This window comes from Podarcis vaucheri (genome assembly GCF_965113315.1).
Source record: "Podarcis vaucheri genome assembly, chromosome: 15".
Lineage (NCBI taxonomy): Eukaryota > Metazoa > Chordata > Lepidosauria > Squamata > Lacertidae > Podarcis > Podarcis vaucheri.
The window spans coordinates 3,152,748-3,176,216 of NC_138753.1; the positions used below are offsets into that span (position 1 = coordinate 3,152,748).

General features: G+C 48.0%; 1 protein-coding gene across 1 annotated transcript; it reads left to right on the plus strand.

Annotated features, from left to right (window-relative positions):
- Window positions 1-3,211: 3,211 nt before the first annotated feature.
- ADORA2B (adenosine A2b receptor) lies at window positions 3,212-23,294 on the plus strand. Its single transcript, XM_082201922.1, has 2 exons — window positions 3,212-4,333; window positions 21,958-23,294. Exons 1-2 carry the CDS (start codon window positions 3,978-3,980, stop codon window positions 22,670-22,672), a joined length of 1,071 nt encoding a protein of 356 aa, XP_082058048.1. The 5' UTR covers window positions 3,212-3,977; the 3' UTR covers window positions 22,673-23,294.
- The last annotated feature ends 175 nt before the right edge of the window (window positions 23,295-23,469 follow it).

Genomic DNA, 23,469 nt, shown 5'->3' on the forward strand with positions numbered 1-23,469 from the left:
AAATTGTCGCTGTTTTTTTTGGGTTGAATATATGCTATACAATAATTTGTGGATAATAAGTATCTAAAGCCATTTGTGGATAATAAGTATGTAAAGCCATTTGCACATAACAAAATATGTATTTTATCCAAGTAATTGTTGAACTGAAACACAATTAAGAACCAGTTATATTTTAGGGATCAGGCTAGCAGGCCATTCCTTACATCCTAGGAGCCTACACAACACAAAACGCTGTTGCTGTATGTAGGTTTTATTTTATTTGTATTTTATCTTATATTTTGGAAATGTACATCCAGGTTTTTTCCTTTAATTTTTTGGGGGGCCCCTAAGAGAGTGGAGCCCTAAGCTATAGCTTGTTTAGCTAATACAGCGGCACCTCGAGCTAAGTACTTAATTTGTTCTGGAGGTCCGTTCTTAACCTGAAGCTGTTCTTAACCTGAAGCACCACTTTAGCTAATGGGGCCTCCTGCTGCCGCCGTGCCGCCGGAGCACGATTTCTGTTCTCATCCTGAAGCAAAATTCTTAACCCGAGGTAGTATTTCTGGGTTAGCGGAGTCTGTAACCTGAAGCGTATGTAACCTGAAGCAAATGTAACTTGAGGTACCACTGTACGTAAATCTGGCACTGGTTCTTGTCCTGCCTCATTTCTTGCCTGGATGGAGGTTGGAGAGAAGGGTTTGCTTGTGTGGCTGCAGAAACGCGCCTCTTGTTGACAGAAGAAAGCCTTTAGCAAACGTGAGATCCCACGGAGAGAGCGCCTGTCAGATGTACAGTTTCAGTTCCAAAGGGCATCTGTCACCACACCAAAGGCCCGATCCCGGCATCCATTACACTCCCGTAACTGATATTCGATGATCAGTGCCTCTGCCTCTGGACTGAAAGCTCCACACGGCCCTTGCAGCTAACAGTCAACAACAGGCTTCTCCTTCCTGCGCAAACTGAATAATAGAAACAGAGAACTGTAGGGGAGGGATCCCAAAGGATCATCCAGCTCAACCCCCTAGCTAAAGGATCCCTGGCAGATGGCCTTCCAACCTCTGTTTAAAATCCTCCAGGAAAGGAGAGTCCACCGCCTTCCAAGGCAGTCCATTCCATTGTAAAACTGCTCCTACCATCAGGAAGTTCAGTCAATCCACACTCATACAATTAATCAACCCAAATTTTGTTAAACGGGACACAGCCTTAATTTAAACTCACTGGAAATATCCTGAAAACTGACAGGATGTGGAGCAGGGTGGAAAGCTGAGGATAACCAGTTTTTCCTGCCTTTCCCTTCTGATGGCTTGGCTCAGACATCTCTGCTTCATCACGTTATACGTATTGTTTTAATCATTATCAATATTTGCTTATAAAGCAGCAGCCCGATTATTTCTTCTCCCCTATCTATTTGTTGCAAAACAGAAGCGATAAGAGAGCAAGTCACTCGGGGAGGTTCCGCTGAGTAAGAATTTTAAGGAATGTCAAGTAAATAAATGAAAGTATCTGAATATATTGGCTCTGAGCCTTTGGCTGCCAGCAAAAGCTTGGCGAGGTATATATGGATATTGGTTTTTCATTGCTGACTTTTGTTTGTCTGTAAACCACCTTGGCATTTCTCTTTGAAATGAAAGATGATTGAATAATAATAATAATAATAATAATAATAATAATAATAATTTTCTGATTGGCAATTTTTAAAATGATGCAAGCATTCAGACCTTACAAGTCCCTTCCTCACAGCACAGTAAGAATACTGTCTGCCATCACTTCCCACACACTCCCTCTTAAGATGCTGACTAAATGTCAAATTTGTGATCCAGCCTCAAGCCATGTTTCTCCCGCACTGAGCAAGGTCCCCCACCTTGCTCTGTTTCACTTGGCATCCAGGCTGATGAAGAAGAGCTCTGCAGGACCCAAAACCTTGCTCACTATTTTGCAACAGGGATTTTTGTATTGTTTATGAGAAAGCCTGGGAAGGAAGCCCCACTGAATTCAAGACGACTGACTCCTGAGTACACAGGGTTAGAATAGAAAACCCAAACGCACATTTATAATAATTAAGCAACAACAACACAGATCAGATCATTGGCATCTCTATCTTTTCAGCAAGCTTTTTAAGTAGGTTTCTTATCCTGTTCTGGATCTGCTTTGGAGTTGAGATTTTGTGTGTGTGTGTGTGTGTTGGTCGACTGATCAATAGATAGACAGGGAATCTAGGAAGCTTCCTTATACCAAATCAGACCACTGGTATTTCCTGTACTGAATGGCAGCAGCTCTTGAGGGTTTCAAGGCAAGGGAGACCATCAAGGACTGAACCAGGGATCTTCCACATTCAAAGCAGATGCTGTTACTACTACTACTACTACTACTACTACTACTACTACTACTAATTTATTATTTATACCCCGCCCATCTGACTGGGTTTCCCCAGCCACTCTGGGCGGCTTCCAACAAAATATTAAAATACCATCAAACTTTAAAAGCTTCCCTAAACAGGGCTGCCTTCAGATGTCTTCTAAAAGTTTGGTAGTTATTTTTCTCTTTGACATCTGGTGGGAGGGCGTTCCACAGGGCGGGCTCCACTACCGAGAATGAGCTACAGCTGTTCTCTTTAAGATAAAATAAGATCCCAGGCCCCATGTTTACGGGCTGGTTTAGAGAAGAACATAGGAAGCTGCCTTTTAATAGTCAGACATTGCACCATCTAGCTCAGCCTTTCCTACACGGACTGGCAGCGTTTTTCCAGGGGACATCCCTAGCCCCACTTGGTCCTTTGATGCCTCATTGTGAATCATTTGGAAAGTGATTCATAAAGGGCAATGGAAGTAAAATAAAACAAAACAAAACACAACCCTAGTCTCCAACGCTCACACCCCTTTTTGTTTTAAGACTCACAGTGTGTCTCTGAGGACGTGCAAAGTGCATCCCTCCTATTCTTAATCTTCCAGATCATCTACCCCGGAAGATTACACTTATTTAAAAAAAGATAAGGATGAATGAGTGCCTCTGACTCACCCGCCGCGGCGCCCGCGACGACTCTCTCTTCTGGTTCGCAGCGAAAAGACTTCTTCAAAGTTTTGCAGGGCGTCGGGAAACATCGCGCGGCGCCTCGCTCGCGGCCTTACGGTAAAAGCGAGGAAGGGGCGGAGTCCGGGAGCGCGCCTCCACCAATCGGACGCCGGGCTCCGCCCCGCCCTCTCCCCATGTGCAGAAATAGCCGCGCAAGCCTCTGCTGCGGGGGAAAGACGCCGCGGCTCCGCCAAGGAGACTTTGCAGGAGCGCATCCGGGGGGCGCTTAAGAAAAGAGGGGCGTTTGCAGCGACCGCGATCATCCCCCTTTTTTAATTAGCAAGGCTATAAGAGAGGAGCTCTGCCTTGGCTTTTCGACGTGGTCAGACTCGAACTCGCGACTCCAAGTTGGGACCCTCCTGTGGATCAGCTTCCTGCAGACAGAACATCATTTCGACCGCCTGGGTTTTTCCCTGCTTCTGTGAGATGCCTCCCGGGGCTGGGCTTTCCCCTGCGCTCCTCTCTGCAGCTGCGCCCATTTCCTAGCCTGCAAGACTGATCCCCACTGCCTGCACCTTTCCCTGGGCTCAGCCGGCTGGGGGAAGTCCTGTTTCGCCCACCCAGTGGCACGTGGCAGGATAAAACAACAGGGACTAGCGCCTTGGCTTTCCACGCTGCCGCTTTGAGGTTTCTGGTGGGGCAGAAGAACAAAAGCAAGAGACTGGCACCGTAACAAGCACCACCGATTGCGCCAGGAGATTGCATGGCCTGCGGTCCACCCGCGATGGCCGAAGATGTGTCCCAGCGGGCACGGCGGTGTGGTGGCAGCGTGGGCTGAGCTTCTGCGTACACCCCAAATCGGCACGCCTCCATGTCTGGTGCTAGCAGGAGGTCTTCCTTCCCGCAGGCCAGCTCTCCCTTGACCACCGCTCTTGGGGGTTTGGTGGACCCATGGCATTTGCTGGCGTGGGCTGAGCCCCCTGCTTGAAATGACCACGTCCTCGTCCCCCCTGGCCCTCGATGGCCTGGATATGGTCTACATCGTGGTGGAGCTGGTGATCGCTGTGCTGGCCATCGCGGGCAACGTCCTGGTGTGCTGGGCAGTGGCCATCAACAGCACCCTGAAGAACGCCACCAACTACTTCCTGGTCTCCCTGGCAGTGGCCGACATCGCCGTGGGCCTCCTGGCCATCCCCTTCGCCATCACCATCAGCATCGGCCTGCGAATCAACTTCCATTCCTGCCTCTTCCTGGCCAGCTTTGTCCTGGTCCTCACCCAGAGCTCCATCTTCAGCCTCCTGGCCGTGGCTGTGGACCGGTACCTGGCGATCAAGATCCCACTTAGGTAATGGAGTGATCAGGGGGAGAGAGCGCGGGGAGGGGAGAAGGGCTTTCCCTCGCCCAGATCCGGCGACTTCCGCTGTGTTGACCGCTTAGTCTTGGCTTGCGCAGCTTGGCATGGGTTGACCCCCAGTACTTTTGCCTCTGAGGTAGGGCTGGGGAGGACCGCTTTCTGAAGCCCCATAAGAGCTGCTGCCGATCGGTGCGGGTGATACTGAGCTAGGTGGGCCAATGGTCTGACTCAGTGTAGTGAAGAGCCGTAGCTCAGGGATAGGCATGGCTGGGAACGCCCCCTGGCCTAAAAGCTTGGAGACTGGCTGCCAGTCAGTGTAGGGAATAATGAGGTGGGTAGCCAAATGATCTGACTTGGTGTACATTAGCATCCTTCGCTTCTATTTAAATCAGCCCTTTATTTGGAAGTGTGAGAACTGGATCCTCGCTTTGTCCTTAAAGGAAGGGCTGTAGTTTAGCACAACGGTGGCTTGGAACGTCCCCTTGGCCAGAAGTCCCTGCTAGTCACTGGACCAATGGCCTGAGTCCGTTATAAAGCAACTTCCTACATTTGCAATTCTGCTGGTAGCAGATTGTGCTCTGGAGAGTGGAAGGGGGTCCCTGGTGCAGGCAGTGGCTCAATTAGACTATGGAACTCCCTCCCACAAGATGCAGAGTTTGTGTTTGCAGAGATTTGCTTCCCCCTTTAGCTTCTTTTTTCTTCTTTAACTAGCATTGTCCTGGGATCAAACACCAGCCTTGGGGGGTGGGGGTGAGTTAAAATTCCACCTCTGCCTCTGAGTCCGTGGGTAAGAATTCCGGTAGTTGTGTGAGTCACGGCAAAGCAAACCATGTGCTTCTATTAGGTCCTGGGGTTGCAACCGTATTCAGCTCATTGGAAATATATATGTCCAGGGGCTGAGTCACGTGGAGGCCACCAATATCCTCCTCTCCAGGTTGTTTTAAAGTCGGGCGGGATTTGTTGGCATCCTGGTTTGTTTGTTTTTAACCTCAGTTGTCTCATCTGCGAAATGGGTGCAGCCAATGAGTTAACTTCAAAGGGTAGTTATTACTGAAGGTGGAATACGGTTGAGGTTGAATATAAGAAGGATCCCTGCTGCTTGATCACGGCAAAACAGGCCTTACCCAGCCCAGCCTCCTGTTCTTACCACCCCATGTGGTGTAATGCTTAGAGTGTCAGGCCAGGACCTGGGAGAGACCAGGGTTCGAATCCTGCCATTAAGCTCCCTGGGTGAACTTGGGGGCCAGTCACTACCTTTCCACCTAACCGACCTCACAGGGTTACTGTGTGGATAAAATGCAGAGGGAGAACCTGAGCTCCTTGGAAGAAAGTTGGGATATAAACAAATGTAAATAAACAAGCAGCATTCGCTTAAGATTCCTAGAAAGTGGGACACACTAGGCCTATTCCCTCCGACATTAAGTGCAGTTAAAAAAATCATTAAAAAAAAAACCCTAACAGAAAAAGGTTCCATATAAATGGTTTAATATATTAAAACGCCAGGTTATTAAGTCTGTGATGGCTAACAGCCATTGAGCAATTCATTGATGGCAGGCCTGTCCATTTCTGACGGCTGCAGTAACTATCTTCCCATTGAACCTCCCTGTGCAGGCGCAGTCTACCTTGGAGGACTGGCTCAGCTGTTTGGGGTGTCCCTGAGCGAGCCCCTGGTCCGCTCCCCGCCACCACCTTGCGTGCGTGAAGAATGATGCGGGCCCAATTTGTGGGGCTTTTGTGAAAGTTTACCCAGCTAATGTGAAGAGTTTTCTGAGGATGGCTGCTAGATACTGTGGTCCAGCAAGAGGACAAATGGTGCTTGCATCTTACTCCTTCCCCCTTTATCCTCCCAACAGCCCTGTGAGGTAGGTTAAACCAAGAGAAAGAGCTCACAACGGGGCTGCGACTCTGTCTGTCCTGGTCCTTTTTTTTGCTACTTAACCTAGTGGCTGTTTTTTGCCTACCCCCCCCCCCCGTATTTCTGGGGGGTTCTGGGCAAAGTTTCCTTATCGAAAAGGTCTGGGAGAAGGAGAAATATGGGATGGAAGATGTGTATCTGGTGAGGTGTGCCAGGGACCCACCGCAAAATGGGGAGCGTCCAGTGAGTCGTGTCTGAGTTGGGTCCGTAGATCAAGGTAGACTGCTCTTGAACGCAGGAGTGCTATGAGTGGGGAAGAGGGAACACGCTCAGTTCGCTTAGGGTGATGTTGAAACCTGGCAGGAAGGTGTTCAAAATGACTTTGGGGTTTTCCAAAACAAAGCTCCATAACTTTTGGGATGTCCTGGTGATTATTATTTTTTTAATTTCTTGAAATATGGGAATCCTAGTGATATGTTGAGGAATGTGAGAAGTCCCCGTTGGAGGACAGCTAGGAGAATAGCTTGAAGCCTTGTGCGTGTGGTCTTGGGGGAAGACCAGAGACCCGACTCCTTCAAAGGAGACCTTCCTGCTGTTTGCAGCCGAAACCTCAACTGTGAGCATATCCTGGTATTTGCACAAGTATAACTCTTCCCTGCTGGCAGGCCGGAGATTTTTTGCTTCGGAAAAGGGCGGTTCAAAGCTTGCCCCCCCTGCCTTTTCTGGAAAGCAATCAGCTGAGGCCGTTCCCAGTAGCGCTGGAGGTGTCTTATTAACGGTTATTGTTACAAAGTGTGGTCCTGCAATAAAATGTTGCAGCGGGGAGTGTGCCTGTGTTGGTTCAGCCCGCTGGCCACGCCCTCCCATGGGTTACTCCATTCCATTTCCTCCTCCTGCCATGCTCTCCTTCCTTGCCTAATAAGACATCCATTCCTTCTGTGCCCACAGAGTATCCCCAAACCCTTTGTTGTTGTTTAATTGTTTAGTCGTGTCCGACTCTTCGTGGCCCCCTGGACCAGAGCACGCCAGGCACTTCTGTCTTCCACTGCCTCCCGCAGTTTGGTCAAACTCATGCTGGTAGCTTTGAGAATACTGTCCAACCATCTCGTCCTCTGTCGTCCCCTTCTCCTTGCACCCTCCATCTTTCCCAACACCAGGGTCTTTTCCAGGGAGTCTTCTCTTCTCCTGAGGTGGCCAAAGTAGTGGAGCCTCAGCTTCAGGATCTGTCCTTCCAGGGAGCACTCAGGGCTGATTTCCTTCAGAATGGATCGGTTTGATCTTCTTGCAGTCCATGGGACTCTCAAGGGTCTCCTCCAGCACCAGAATTCAAAACCCCAGACCCTAGGGAGCTGTTTTAGGGACCACCACTCCCCTGCTGCTGAGCGTTCCTCTATTTTTCTTTGTAGGGGGGGTCTCATCCTACAATTCTTGGGGTTCCCCCGAGACTGCTGATTGTGAAACAGTGGTGCCACTGAAACTACCTAAGGTATTTGGAGAACGAGGTCACTATTTGTGTGTACTTCGAGTTATAAAAATATGGGGATGGCCACAAATAGGCAAACCTCTCCATTTTTTACTTCCCAGTTTCTCACTTTTCCCAGATCCTCAGTTCCCCATATTTCTCCATGAATTTGTGATTATTATAACTATTTTTTTAAAAAAAAGTCCTCGTGAAAATTCACCAGCATTGTTTTGCAAATTTTTCCTAACACATCTCTGCAATTTTGTGTAATTATACAGTTCCCCCTCCCGTGTATTTTTGCACATGATTTTCACCAACATTTGCATTTGTATACATACTTTACACACACTCTCTCTGCATTTTGGGGAAGCTTATTTGCCTGGAGATCCATATTGTGAAGTCTGAGGATTGTGTTTTGGTTTCACATATTGTTCTTGACAGCTGGAAAATTGGCCATGTTCACCTTTTCAGTGGGGGTTTCTCCCCCGTCCCTGGATAAGGTTATTGATGGCAATGGGCTCTGTGGACCCTCCACAGTCAGGCGCAGTCTATCCTAAAATCGGTATTGCTGAGAGGGAAACGGTGCGAGGAGGCTGCTTTCCTGCACTTCCTGTTGAAGCATCCACTTGACCCGTCGGCGTTCTTCTGATATTCCAATTTACACAGCACCAATCCAGGCATACATGCTGCTTTGCTCTGTGGCAGAAGGTCTCTGCCTCCACTGAGTTTACAGTCATAGCGGTGGGCTCTGGCTTTGCAGAACCTTCTCTATGCCCCTCCTTCCACGCTGGATTACTTTGCAGTGGTCCTCTGCTTCTAACAGGCAGTAAATTGCCATATAATGATTTTCTCCCAGGCAAGGAACCAAGCTTATTTTTGCATTCCAGGGGGCTGGATGAAATGACCCTCTGGATTCCTTCCAACCGTACGATTCTGAGATTCTCTGAGCGCATGCATGCGCCGGGGCCAGAGGCAAAGATGGATGAAGCAACAGATATAAATGTCATCTTAGGCTAGTTTCTACACACTCTCACACCAACCTCTCTCTATCCTCCATCCAGAATAGGCAGAAAGAGCTGGGGGTGGAGCCTCTCCAGTGACGGGTGTGTCCTAAGGGAAAGGGGCGTGGCCTGGAGAGATGCCCAAGGGCCAGGTAGAAAGGCTCTGGGGGCCACATTTAGGGAAGTTTTTAATGTCTGAGGCTGTATTGTTTTTAATATTCGGTTGGAAGCCGCCCAGAGTGGCTGGAGAAACCCAGCCAAGTGGGTGGGGTATAAATAATAAATTATTATTGTTATTATTATATTCGACATGTTTTCTGCTTTGTACCACCAGCTGCTCATTTGCAACCTCTGTGTTTTTGATGTATTAATCTCATTTTCTGTTGTGTTTGGCGCCCAAAGCGATATGGAGTGGTGGCGGTGTTTGAACAGTAACATAGTTAATGGTGTGGAAGGGAAATGGGACCTGATTGAGGCTCGCTTGTCGCAGGGCCAGAATCCTCTCAGGTGGGTGGATGAAAGCCATGCTTTTGAACCCCTGCGCGGCAGGCAGGCATTCAACAGGCAAGCGCGGCTGCTTTTCCCGTTGCATTTCTACCTGTCCCACAGCTGCAGAAACAACTGCCCAGTCTGAGGAAAGGAGAACTTGCTTAGCCGCTTATCAGTCACAATATATTACGCAATCTCATATTTTTGAGGAAGAGGAAAATGTTTCCGCCTCTGAGCATATGGAGTTGGGGGGGGGGCAAGTTAGCTCATCGATGTCACAAAGGGATGACACTATCATTCTGGAAATTTAGGCGGAATTGTTGTTTTCTCGAAAACATCTGCTGATCAGCTTCCCCAGTGGGGAAACTGAGGCTGCAGTTCCTACCTAGTTGCCCAGAATTGCCGTTTTTCTTCCGTGAATTTGCCAAGAAATGCAGCGCAGGATTGTGTTTTAAAAAAAGGAAAGGAATACATGTTTTAAGGTGTTCTCTCTTTTACTGATGCAATCTTTTCAACGCTAATTAATGTTTAAAATTCATTTGTATGCTTACATCTTTCTGTTCATCAAAGTTGTCTTGTTTTTTCTTTATTAACCCCCCCCCAATAAATTACATATTTAGAATGGCATATTTTGACTCGGTTTCACCCAGTGCTGGCCCTGCTCAGAGTAAACCCATTGATTCTCTCTTGGGTTCATTCATTGCAATGGGTCTGCTTTGAGCAGGAAGTCATTTGCAGAATAGACCTACTGCAATCAATAACAGCCCGTCTCAAACGCATTGAAATGTCTTCCGCCTTTCAGAGTTTAAAAGTTTTCGTAGCTTAGAGATTTTTGGCATAAATATCCCCTCTCGGGGGGTCTAAGAACTGAGAGTGGGCGGGGGAGAGATATATGGGGAAATTTGGATACTGTGTTGTTTGGCATCTATGCTATGCCTGTAAAAACAAAAAAATATACATTAGCCTCATAGTAGACCTATTGAATGTAATAGACTTGAGTTTGTCCTGGCTGCTTTAAGCCCATCTCTTTTAATGAGCTGACTCTGGTTTAGCAAAATATCCATCCCCATAATAAAACACACACAAAATTGTACGTCAGGTACAAAACACGGCAGGATTGGACCCTGCCTTAAATCGGAAGGTAAAACAGCGAAAGGAACAAAGTTGATTGTAAAACACTGCCTTGGTTTTTTTGAAAATCCAATTGTGATACTTTTACCCTTTGGGGAAAAAACAACTCTCTGATTCGCTCATTGCAGACCAACTTTGTTCATGCCTGGCTGCTCCTTTTGCATAACCTCAGTTGCCCAATCAGCCCGGGCCAAAGTCTTCGATGGAAAAGCAGTGGCAGGGTGTGATCCGCGGCTGTCGTGCAAAGTCATCCCGCTGTGACTGTGGAAATTTGTTTCTGAAGATAGGAGACTCCCTTCTGCGAACTTCCTTCGTTTATCTTGGGATCCACACTCATTGGGCGGCGGCAGCGGGGGGGGGGTAACCTTCCCCCCTTCCAATAATAATAGTAATAAATAATAATAATATATTTATACCCCGCCCATCTAGCTAGGTTTTGGTAGTCACTCTGGGCGGCTCCCAACAGAATATTAAAAACACGATAAAACATCAAACATTAAAAACTTCCCTGTCCAGGGCTGCCTTCAGATGTCTTCTAAAAGTCAGATTTCCTTGACATCTGGTGGGAGGGTTTCCACAGGGCGGGTGCCACCACCGAGAAGGCCCTCTGCCTGGTTCCCTGTAACCTCACTTCTCGCAGGGAGGGAAGCGCCAGAAGGCCCTCGGAGCTGGACCTCAGTAGCCCTCCTGCTTTGAACTTCTTGGGAAAGTGGTACTTGAGAATAACAATTGACTTGACGGGTTCTCTGCTGCAGCCGTGGTGCTGATATTGATGGAGCTCTTTGGGCTTGTATGCAGAAGGCCCCTGATCGAATCCTGGTCTCTCCAGCATAAAAACAATCTGGTAGCAGAATGAGGGGAAAGGGGGCAAGTTTGGCTGAATGCCCTGGCTGACTGGTTAAAACAGTTGTGGTGAGTTTCTGACCTGCAAGCCTCTGAATAGTTCTCTGAAACATTGGAGAGCGGCTGCCAGTCAGTGAAGACAGTACTGACCTAGATAGACCACTGCTTTATCTCGGTCTCATGTGCCTTCCTGTGTCCCTGCCTAACAGCTCTTTCTCCACAACCATGAGGACTAGAGCCTTGCTTTATTTATTGGTGAAAGACTGTAGCTCTCTCTGCCTGGTACCTTGGAGAGCGTCTGCCACTCAGAGTTGACAATATGGAGCTAGTTCAGAAGTTGGAAGTTCGTTCCAAGTAGCTACTGTATTGAATCCCTCCTGGTATGTAGAATACAGTAGCCTTAAGGGAGTGAATCTTGGTTAGGGAGCAGACTTTGGGGACCTTTTTCAGACGGAGGGCCGCATTCGTGTTTGGGGAGTCTTCCGGGGGCCACAGGCAAAAAAAAGCCAGTCGTTTCTGCGCACATCTGCAGCTCCTGCTCAGTGCTCTGACTCAGTATAAGGTGTCTTCTGGCAGGCCTGTTGTGGACAATATGCTTAGAAATTACTCATCTTTGGGGCGATGGGGACGCTGGGAGGGTTTTGGGATGGAACTGGCGATGGCCGGAGAGACGGACTTCTTGAAGCTGCCGGTGTTATCAAACAGATTTGTCACGTGGTATCTCAAAGTGTGGGCTGGCAGCGCTTCCTCCTCGACAGCTCCCGGGCGGCGGAAAAACTCAGTTGCCCTCCTTGCTTTGTGTTTCCTACTCATTATGAACCAGCCTCGTTTCCTACGCTTACGAATAGGCAGAGTTTCCTACAATTTGTGGGCTGAGGAGCGTTTTCTCAACCGTCCTTCCTTTTCCGCTTCCGTTGGTAAACCGTGACGACAATGGTAATAAATAGTGCTGGTTAATAGTAGTCATATGCATATTTAAAGAATAAGTTTTTTGGCAACTATCACCAGGGGCGGCGGGGAGAGAGAATCTTTGCCAGCTGACATTAACGATAAAAACACCGGCCATCGGCCACGACTGAAGTGCATAAATATTGGCCGTATATCAGAATTCAGGATCGAGACTGGCGATTACAAGTTCTGCGTTGCAACAGGGAAAGGGCAGTGAGATTCCCCTGAAATGCAGAAATCTTCAGACCACTGATTCGTAGCTGGTGAGCGTTGACCCTTCCTGCCTTGCAGTAGAAGTCTCTTGCTTTGGTCGTTAACTAATAACTCAATGTACTTATTTTATCTTCAAGCCACAACTGCAGAGGGAGATTCTGCAATTCTAGGATTAGGCCCACGGGGCTGAAACGCCCCACCATTGATTTAAAACATTTCTGGATTGGCCTTTGCTTCCAAATTTCCAGGGTAGTTTGTGATAAAGGTTAGCAAAACCACAAGGAATGTGCTGCTTACATTTGGGGGGGTATTTACAGGGTTTTCCCCCAGGCTGATTGTCACTGCTCTTGAGTAAGTTGATTGTCACTGCCGTTAGGTAGAGGAAAAGGGGAAAACCCAACGACCACTTAAAAAAAAAAGTCACAATAATTTTTTCTTATTTAACGTGGGCTTTAACCCCATTCCTGCCACCACCCAAATTTTGGGGGAATCCAGGCAGACCCAGAAGGTTTTCCTGAATTTGTAACTGGGCAGAGATGTTTAGAATTCTTTCTTTCTTTCTTTCTCTTTCTTTCGTAGATTTGTAACCATGCAGGTTAGAAAATAAAAAATGAATTAAAAAACACAGACCCAAAACAGCCGGTTAAAAAGCCAGGCACAGCAAACCCCAGCTTTCTTTCTTATTTTAATAACAGTAGGGTTGTGACAATGAGGTCTAGCAGGTTAAAAAGCAAAGCACAGCAAAGCACAGTTTACATTTAAGGGGGGAAACCTGTTACCGTTTTAAAACTGTTTTGAATACGAACGTGTGTGTTTCAACCGTGTGAGATGGTTTATGCATTCCTGTGCAACAGTAAGAAACCTGGTCGGGATTCTGGAATCCACAGCAAATCCCGCAGCTGACACCCAGATTTAAAACTGAAGCGCTTGTGATGCTCTCGGTCTCGTCTCCGCCTGAACAGATCCTGCAGTTGTAGCTGGGCAGCAGAACTTGTTTCACGAGATGTTTTGGTGGTGGAGAGGAGGAAGGTGGCAATTTCAGGGGTGGGGCGGAGGGTGTGCAGTTATTGTGCCAGATTTTTTTTTTTTTAAGGACTCACTCCGGTGAATATTTTGGATAGCTTTTTGGCTTTGAGATGACGATGAGCTTGCTGGTACAAGCCTCTAATCCAGAGGTGGCCAACGTAGCAACTTCTAGATGTTTTCGGACTCCAACACAGCAGTCCAGCATGGTCAGTGATGGGAGTTTGGAAGTTGGAACCCAGTGACTGCCTCTGCCTCGCTTGTTCTATCTGCAATATGGGCATAATAAGCCTTGCCTACCTTAAATGGGCAAAACTTATTGCAAGGGTTATAGGGATGATGGGTGTGCAGATCAGAGGATTCCTCTCTCTTTGTGTGAGGGATTACTGGGGTATCACGAAATGCTTCATCTCAGATTTCATAGCCTACGGCTTCACAAAGCGTGAATGAACACGGTTCCTTATTTGTTAGCACCTTCTCTGGAGCTATTTCTCAAGACCTTGCGCCACAAAGCAGCTACAGTGTTTCTCGACGGCGTTTGTCTCCCTCCGGTACCGTAAAAAATCACAGGGATTCTTTCGAAGGCTAGCGTTATGCCCTAATTCTTTCTTGGCCTCAGTTGTCTCGTAATCTGTGAAATGGGTGCACCCTCCCGCGCTGGCTTTTATGATAAAGACTGGATTGAAGCCTGTAATGCAAAATCGCACCTTGCTTTGAACCATGAATTATTGAATGGAGAACGCCGGGAGGAGATAAACAAGGTTTCCGAGACACTTTTTCTGCGTTAATGGCCTGAACAGTGATTAATAAATTGATAGATGCAAAGGGTAAACAGGATCAAAGAGCGAAAAGGCCTCTTAGGGCTCATTAAAAATTAAATATTTTTAAAAATGCACCAAGTGGGGGGGAGAGACTTTATCCCATTCCGCTTTGGACCCGTGACGCCTGTGGAGGGTTTATTCCCATTTTGTTAGCAGGAAGAACTGGTGCTTAATAGATGGACTGCTTGCTTTAAGATGGGCGAGGGCATTCATTCATTCACCAATTCACTCCTGAGTGGGGGATTTAGACTTCAGATGTCTTTGGGTTGTGAATGAACTCTTCCCTTCTGCCAGGCAGAAGTTCAACCGGGGAAGCCTGTCCCCACAACCTGCTTCACCTGTCGAATGACGAGCTGCTCTTTAAAGAACACAGGGACATGACTAGTTTGTGGGTTGGAGTGAGGAAGCTAGCGACGCAGGTCTGGTGTTGAAAGAGAGTATCTTCCCACAAGTGAGATGAAAATCTTCAGCCTTTTCTCTGCCTGCCCCTCTGCCTCACTACCACAAGACCACAGGCTCACCAATTTAAATTTTCTCTTGACTGTCCTTCCCTATTCTCTTGAGTGCAATTTGTTTTAAACTGATTTTAATACTGTGTTTTTAAATGGTAGTCATCTGCCCTGGCATCTCATGGAGAAGGGCAGGTGGAAAATCTAAATAATAATGATGACAATTTCATTTTTTCTCAATCTGTTAACCCATTTCACCACAGCGTTTGCAAAAAAAATTCCCAGGCAGGTAAAATATACAGTATGTGTGTGTTCGTTGCTTACTGGAAGGCAAAATTTCAAGGAAAGGGTGTAGAAAAATCCCAAGTGTGTAGGATATTATAGATTTGTTCTGTCCAGTTCTGATTTGTACTAGATGCCGAAGAGAGAAGAAAATATATTTCTCTATCTCTCTTTTCTCCCCTCTGAATCCTCAACCACCTAAAATAATATCTGCTTTGAAAACCAAATCCTCAGGATTAGCCATCTTTGCTCAGCCCAGGTCAGCAAACTTGTACATGACACGACCCCGTCAAGTTATCCTGCTAAGCTGATCCCGATCAGCCCTGGCCGCAAATAGTTGACCTTGGACAATTGGATGTTTGCAAGGAAGAGCGTATTTCGTTGCCCTCATGAAGTTCTGCTTTGAATAGGTGGGTTAAATGGAGATGGTAGGAAACTGAGAATTACTTTTCTGAGAGCAGGTGGGAAGGTTTTGAGTGACTTGTGCATTTTCCGGCATTCCAGCAGAAGCTGAACTGGCTGGTCTCTGCCTGCAAGGAGCATACAGGCCTTGGGGAGATTAATGGCCTTGAGGTTTCCCCCTCCTTCTTTTCAGTAATTTAATTTATTGGAGTCCTATGTGCTTAAGGTGGTGCACATGGTTCTTGCTTTCCCCATTTTGTCCCCAACGACAACCCTGTGAGGCAGGTCATGCTGAGAGACTGGGACTGGCCCAGCAGTGAGCTTCATGGCTGAGTGGAGAATTTGAACCCCGGTCTCTCAGGGCCTGGAGGGATGCGGGTGGCGCTGTGGGTTAAACCACAGAGCCTAGGACTTGCCAATCAGAAGGTCGGGGGTTCGAATCCCCACGACGGGGTGAGCTCCCGTTGCTCGGTCCCTGCTCCTGCCAACCTAGCAGTTCAAAAGCACGTCAAAGTGCAAGTAGATAAATAGGTGCCGCTCCAGCGGGAAGTTAAATGGCATTTCCGTGCGCTGCTCTGGTTCGCCAGAAGCGGCTTAGTCCTGCTGGCCACATGACCCGGAAGCTGTACATCGGCTCCCTCGGCCAGTAAAGCGAGATGAGTGCTGCAACCCCAGAGTCGGCCACGACTGGACCTAATGGTCAGGGGTCCCTTTACCTTTACCTCTCAGGGCCTAGTCCAGCACTTGAACCACATGACACGCCGGCTCTCACAGGTGTTGAAAATAAACCTGAGAAACGAAGGAGATGTATCTGCCTGTTGCGCGAATTACATTCCAGCTGAAAGACCGAGGTGAGCTTCAACATTGGTGCTCATTTTCCAAATTATGGGGGCTGTTTTCTCTGCGTCTTTAGCTGAGGTTGAGCAACGCAGACCTTAAAGTTGCGCTTGGGTCTTGCAAAGCTTGCTGTGGTTCCTTTGCAGCAGCCTGGGTTCTACAACGACAGAGCTGCGCTTGCTCGATCAGAGCAAGGGCAACAGAGGGTTCTTGTTTTGTTTTTGCACGGAAATAAATGCATTTTGTGTGTTTGGATGCAGGGTGGGAGAGAGCAGGCCAAGATTTAAATACCCCCTTCCCTCTGCCTCTCTTCCTCTCCCCGATGCCTTGGCCTCTCTCCTTATTTCAAGCACGAAATGCCAGCTCGCTGGTGGCGTCCCGTTTCCATGGGAACGGCAGGGCATCCCGGAAGAACGCCAGGGTCCATTCATGCCCGTCAATGCAGGAGGCAAAGTAGAAGCACAAATAAGGTGGCAAAGAATGGCTGCCTTTGTGGTGGCGGCAGCAGCAGCAGCAGACACTTCCCTCTCTGTGTGAGGAGGGGAGGAAGGCTTCCTCATTCCAGCGCCTGTTGCAACTGGAGGGCTGCCTCTTCTCAGCTTCGTGGGATCGTCACCTTGCGGGCACAAGTCTCCACTGCCAAGCCTCTTTCTAACCTGCCTGGCTTCCTGCTACCAGGGCCTGAAACAAAACGTTGTTATTATTGTTGGTCGGATTTATATCCCTCAATAAAACCCAAATCGAAAGACAATTCCACTTGTTGCAGTACAGTGGCACCTTGGTTCTCAAACGCCTTGGTACTCAAACAACTTGGAACCCAAACACTGCAAACCCAGAAGTGTTCCGGTTTGCAAACGTTTTTCGGAAGCCGAACGTGCTCCGTTGTGAGTATTATACTGAGGTCTGTTTTTGCTATTTATTTTGTGTTTTTGTGGCTCTTTTATGTTTTGTTTTTGTGACTGTGTGGAGCCCAGTTCAGCTAGTGATGGACTGATTGTGTGACTGCAGTACATTGTTTATTGCTTTCATTTTATGGATCAATGGTCTCGTTAGATAGTAAAATTCATGTTAAATTGCTGTTCTAGGGGTTGTTTTTAAAAGTCTGAAACGGATTAATCCATTTTGCATTACTTTCTATGGGAAGGCACGCCTTTTGGAACGCTTTGGTTTTGGAACAGACTTCCGGAACGGATTAAGTTTGAGAACCAAGACAGCACTGTACTGAGTGCTCTGCCAGCCATGCCCGTTGCTGCATGCTCCATTCCATTTCAACCTCCAGTTCCTGGTTGTTGTTGTTGTTGCTTTGATCTCCTCCCCAGCACTCCATGCCTACCAAGCACGCTCTATCCTCGCTCAGCCATTTTGGAGGTTTCCCTCCTTAAGACTCTCCCACCCACTTTGCCAGCCACTCCCTTCTCCTTGTGCCATTTCGGCTACACATGGAATGGCACAGCCAGAACCCTGTGAATAGATGGACTGCTAAGGCATGGAACGTCAGGCTGTGCCTTACACCAGGTCAGACCATTGCTCCATCTAGCTCAGTACTGTCCACACTGACTGGCAGGCGCTCTGTGGGCTTTCAGATGGGAGATGCTGGAGACTGATTCTGCGACCTTCTGCATGCAAAGCAGTGGCTGTACCACTGAACTATGGAACGTTTCCTAATTTTGGAACTCTGGATCCCAGGCTAGGGAACTCTGGAGCAGGCTAGGGATCCCAAACGCAACATCCTCCTCTCAAGCAAAAAATCCCTGGCATGTGTCTGTGGGTGGTGGACGATTACAATAGCGGCGAACTGGGTTTACATGTGTAAATGTCCCAGCGTTAGACGACTTGTTCGTTTTTTTACCACCACCGTAAAGCCAATTGCAGAGCTCAGCGATTTGTCACGGCCAGACGCAATGGAGAGACAGCGCTGTGTAGTGGTTCCAATGGCGGTCTAGGGCTGGACTGAGAAAAAGAGAGCCGGGTTCAAATCCCTGCTGCCCCACTGGGAAGCCCACTGGGTCAGCCCCCTAGCCTACTCCACATGGGTGTTGTGAAGTTCAAAGAGTTGGTGGGGAAGAATTAGGGGCAACGTGTCGAGTTCCTTGCAGGGCACAAGTGTAAATAACAATAATGGCCGAACTCTCAACCTGCTCCTTCTTCCTTGATGTGGAAGGCTTGGAATTTCTGGAATTTTTCTGCAGGGGAAGTCCTGGACCCTTTCCTCCTCCAAGTCTGTTCCCACTCCCTGCTGTTCCTCGTATCCCCCCATTGTCTTCGTCTCACGTCCAAGCCTCTTGGACGGCCTCCATCTTCTTTCCCACGGCGAGGAGAGCAGAGGGGAGAGTCCGGAGGTTGACCTTGGCTTTGGCGGAGGTCTCCTCTCGCTCTCTTCCCACCCTGCAGCGGAATGGAGGAGACCGTGCAAACGTGCGTCTGTGGTTGGGACCACCTGGGATTCTGGGACCAGTGGGGATGTAAATTCGGAGGTGCCCTGCAGCTTAGGCTACGAGGCTGCCTTAAACCAATATGCCCACTTTTCCTGCTTCACTCTGCAGAAGCGGCATGTAATACCAGTTCATCATTTGTAAAAACTCGATTTTTTAGTCTTGAACTCCCCGCTTATTGATATCAAGCAGGCGCCTTCACCCTCTTTTTGGCGCCTGCTAAGACCATTTTCTTTTGGGCAAGTTTTAGAAAACGAATGCGAGCCTTAATCTGCTTTGAGTCTGTTGTTGTTTTAACTTTTCAAATGCCTCAATTTATTGCTGCTTTAATTTTTCTGAGAGGTGATTGTTGGTAGGTGGTGGTTGTTGTTGTTTTACAATCAAGAGGCGTATAGATTTTATGAAATAAATAAATGGAAATAGCCACGAAGGCTGTCTTCTCCCTCTACTGTCAGAGGCTGTGAGTGCTTCTGAATACCAGTTGCTAGGAATCGTAAGTAAGGAGAGAGCCACTGTGGTGCTTGTGAGCTTCCGCTAGGGCAGGCATGTCCAAAATCTGTTTCGGGGGCCTAATCCGGCCCACTGTTTGATTTAATCCGGCTCCTGTGGCAGTATATGTCCTTCAACAGCAGTAATCCTTTGGTCGGCCCTTATGCATGTTCACTTCATCAAATCTGGCCCTCTTTGAAAAAAGTTTGGACACCCCTGTTCTAGGGTCATCTACTGGCTTAGCCACTGTGAAAACAGGGTGCCGGACTAGATAGGTCATTGGTCTGAACCTGCAACTGAGCTCTCTCCTGACGTTCTCAGTCTCCAGACTTAAGGGAAGCATCAGAGGTGTGGAGACATTGGAAAGTTATGGGAAACTGAAGCCCTGCAGCAGAGGATCTTTGGGTTGACCAGTCAGGGGTTACTGTGCCAGATTCTGAGTTCCATGGCTGTCCCCTGTTGGAAACAGAATGCTAGGGTGGGCCATTGGCCTATCTTACATCAAGTTCTTACATGATGGAATATTACAGAAGGTCTTGAATTGGCAAGTCTGTCTGAGCGTTGCTAGTGGTCAATTCACAAAGCTCTCTGCTGGCATTTGTACCATACATAACTTTAATTGTACAGTGGTGCCCCGCAAGACGAATGCCTCACAAGACGGAAAACTCGCTAGACGAAAGAGTTTTCCGTTTTGGAGGTGCTTTGCAAAACGAATCTCCTATGGGCTTGCTTCGCAAGATGACAATGTCTTGCGAGTTCCTGCTGGTTTCCCCCCCTTTTTTCTAAGCCGCTAAGCCGTTTATCAGCTGATCCGATCAGCAGATAAGCCACTAAAAGCCGCTAATAGCGCTAATCCTTCAATGGGCTTGCTTCGCAAGACGAAAAAACCGCTAGTCGAAGAGAATCACAGAACGGATTATTTTCGTCTTGCGAGGCACCACTGTATAGCACATTTCCATAGTTGAAGCTATGCTCAAGGTGGCTCACAACATTGAAAGTAAAATAAAATACAGTAATCACAAACATAACAAAAGTTGTCATAAGATTGACAGCTACACAAATCATGATAGCTAGGAAGTGGAAGGGGCAAGCAGAATATAAAATGGAAGAATGGTAGGAAGAGGTGTGGGATATAGCTATGAATGATAAATTAACGTGTCATTAAGGTAAGACGGGGAATATGTAGGAGAAATGATTTTGAGGAGATGTGGCGGGTGTCTGTAGCATTTGTACTGTTAAAATGGAAAGGGGTTAAACCATCGCAAGAGGTGTCAAAATTTAGGGAGCTTGGATAGTTACAACGGAATGGTCTCGGTGGTGGGGTGCACATTTTATTCTTTTTTATGTTTGGTTATTTCTTTGTCAAAATAAAACAATAATAATTGGTCATTAGCAAATAAACAAAACATCAAAAAGCACACGCCCAAATTAAAACAGTTTCCGCATGAGTCATAAGAACATCTAAAATAAAGATTAAAAAATTAATATCAATAACAGCAACAAAAAACACCCCTGAGCAACACCCCAGCCTAAGACTCTGTTCAGCAGCCTCCACTTTTGTAGCTGGAGTCAGTCCAAACTCCGCCCTCCCAGGCCAGGTGGGGAAAGGTGTGCGAGGCAGGGAGCAGGTCTCCCAGGACCCACAGCCAAGATGGTCTTTTGTCAGTTGGTTAAGCTGCAGGAAGCAGAGAGTTGCAATAACTGCAAAGTACTCTTAATGGAGAGAAGTGAACTCACCTAAGGATCAGTAACGGGGCCAGGGCTTTTTAATGTATTCATAAATGTCCTAGAGTTGGGTGTGAGCAGGGAGGGGGCCAAGTTTGCTGGTGACACTAAATTGTTCAGGATTGTTAAAACAAAAAGAGATTGAGAAGAGCTCCAAAAGGACCCTCTCCAAGCTGAGTGAATGGCCAGTAAAATGGTAAATGCAATTCAACGTAGAGAAATGTAGTGATGCATGTTGGAGCAAAAAAAATATTAAATTCACGTGCATGCTCTGAGCTGGAGGGGAAGGACCAGGAATGAGACCTTGGGGTCATATTATATAGCTTGATGAAGATGCCGACTCAGTGTACAGCAGCCGTGAAAAAGGCCATTTCCAGGCTAGGGATCATTAGGAAAGGAATTTAAAATGGACCTGCCAATATCACCATGTCGGTTTACAAATCTATGGCGCAGCTGCATTTGGAGCACTGTGCACAGTTCTGGCTGCCTCACCTCAAAAAGGATATTGTGGAGTTGCAAAAAGGTTCAGGGGAAAAAAGCCACTAAAATGATTGAGGAAAGGCTGCAGTGTTTGGGACTATTTAGTTTAGAAAAAACACAAGAGGCGACATTATAGAAGTTTGTAAAAACTGGAGGCAGGGAGGGCCACCAGCCTAAAGGTAAAGGGACCCCTGGCCATTAGGTCCAGTCGTGGCAGACTCTGGGGTTGTGGCGCTCATCTCGCTTTATTGGCCGAGGGAGCTGGCGTACAGCTTCCAGGTCATGTGGCCAGCAGGACTGAGCCGCTTCTGGCGAACCAGAGCAGCGCATGGAAACGCCGTTTACCTTCCCGCTGGAGCGGTACCTATTTATCTATTTGCACTTTGACATGCTTTCGAACTGCTAGGTTGGCAGGAGCTGGGACCGAGCAACGGGAGCTCACCCGTTGCGGGGATTCGAACCACCGACCTTCTGATTGGCAAGTCCTAGGCTCTGTGGTTTAACCCACAGCACCACCCGCATCCCTAGATGACTTTAAAAGCCACCAACCTAGATGACTTTAAAAGAGGATTTGACAAATTCAGGGGGGGCTATTGCTAGATACTAGCCAGGATGACTCTGTGTAACGCTTCTGAATCCCAGTTGCTGGAAACTGCGGGATGCTGGACTGCATGGGCCCATGGCCTGATCCTGCAGGCACTTCCCGTGTCCTTACACGTGTTTCTCCTTGCAGATACAAGAGCATTGTGACGGGGAAACGGGCCCGGGTCCTCATTGCCGTCCTCTGGATCCTCTCCTTCGGCATCGGGCTCACCCCGCTGATGGGCTGGAACCACGGGGAGAACGCCACCACCTGCACCGAGAACTTCACGACCTTTGGCAACGGGAGCCCCACTGAGGCGGGTCAGCGCAGGCCCTGCCAGGTGAGATGCCTCTTTGAGAAGGTGGTGACCATGAGCTACATGGTCTACTTCAACTTCTTTGGCTGCGTCCTGCTCCCGCTGCTCATCATGCTGGGCATCTATGCCAAGATCTTCCTGGTGGCCTGCAAGCAGCTGCGGCAGATGGAGCTGATGGGCAACTCCCGCACCACGCTGCAGAAGGAGGTCAACGCCGCCAAGTCCCTGGCCATCATCGTGGGCCTCTTTGCCCTGTGCTGGCTCCCCCTCCACATCCTCAACTGCCTGACCCTCTTCCACCCAGAGCTGGCCAAGCCCACCGAGATCATGAACCTGGCCATTGTTCTCTCACACGCCAACTCCGTCGTCAACCCCATCATCTACGCTTACCGCATCCAGGACTTCCGCTTCACCTTCCGGAAGATTCTCTGGCGGTACGTGCTCTGCAAGGCCGACGACTTCCCCAAGGGCGCTAAAGGAGGCGGGGGAGGCGGCAGCAACCGCGACCTGGCGGTTGCCAGCATCATCACGGCTCCGACCTGCATTTGAGGACTACAGCGTTTTTGGAGGTCCCGGCAGACGCGTGTGACCCTCAAAACTTCGGGAGGAGAAGGTGACGACAAGGGACCGCTATTGGGCTGTGCTTGTACTGTTGCAGTTCGAATCTACGGTCCATAATATGCAGATCTATTCCTGCTGTGAGCAGGGGGCAAGAATGGACGGCCTCCGGATGGCCCCTTGTTTCTCACTCTTAAAACTGTGATGATTTATTTTGTGATTTTAGTTGTGTTTGGTTTTGTTTATAAAAATTGTGCCTCTGAGAGGAGGAATCCTACCGTCAACCTTACATGCTGTCTAAGTCCCTAAAGGATGAAACTTTGGGGGGGGGGTGAGAGAGAAGGGATGAGATTTATATTTTCCTTCCGAAAGAGAGAGAAAAGAAAACTCACGTCAAATTCTTGCCTCCGGAACAAGGGCCGGTTTCCCAACCATGCTGCTCTCGCGCTTTCTTGTGTGGAGGTTGTTATTTTTTCATCATTCAAAGACAACTTTTAAAAAATATATACGTGATGGATTTGTTGTTTTGACTAAGAATGTTGTGTGTTTGTGTCTCTCTGTCCTCTCTCGCCCTGCAACCGCCTTTTTAAAAAAATTAAAAGAATGGTCATCAGTTGCTTGATGCTGCTGGTATTCTCCAATGGGAAATCATTTTAAGTATAAATTGTGGGCTTGTTTTTTCCCTTAAAACTTGGTGCAGAAAGGGCAGAGTTAAGGGGATGGGGGGGAATTGACTGAACAAACTGGTATTAATTGAGAAAGGAGGGAACCTAGTGACAGCGTTTCTT

What these genes read in the sequence shown, in the direction of transcription:
- ADORA2B (XM_082201922.1), top strand. Translation starts at nt 3,978, where the DNA reads ATGACCACGTCCTCGTCCCCCCTGGCCCTCGATGGCCTGGATATGGTC. An exon ending in GCGATCAAGATCCCACTTAG is followed by an intron (nt 4,334 to 21,957) that starts GTAATGGAGTGA and finishes TTCTCCTTGCAG; the next exon opens with ATACAAGAGCATTGTGACGG.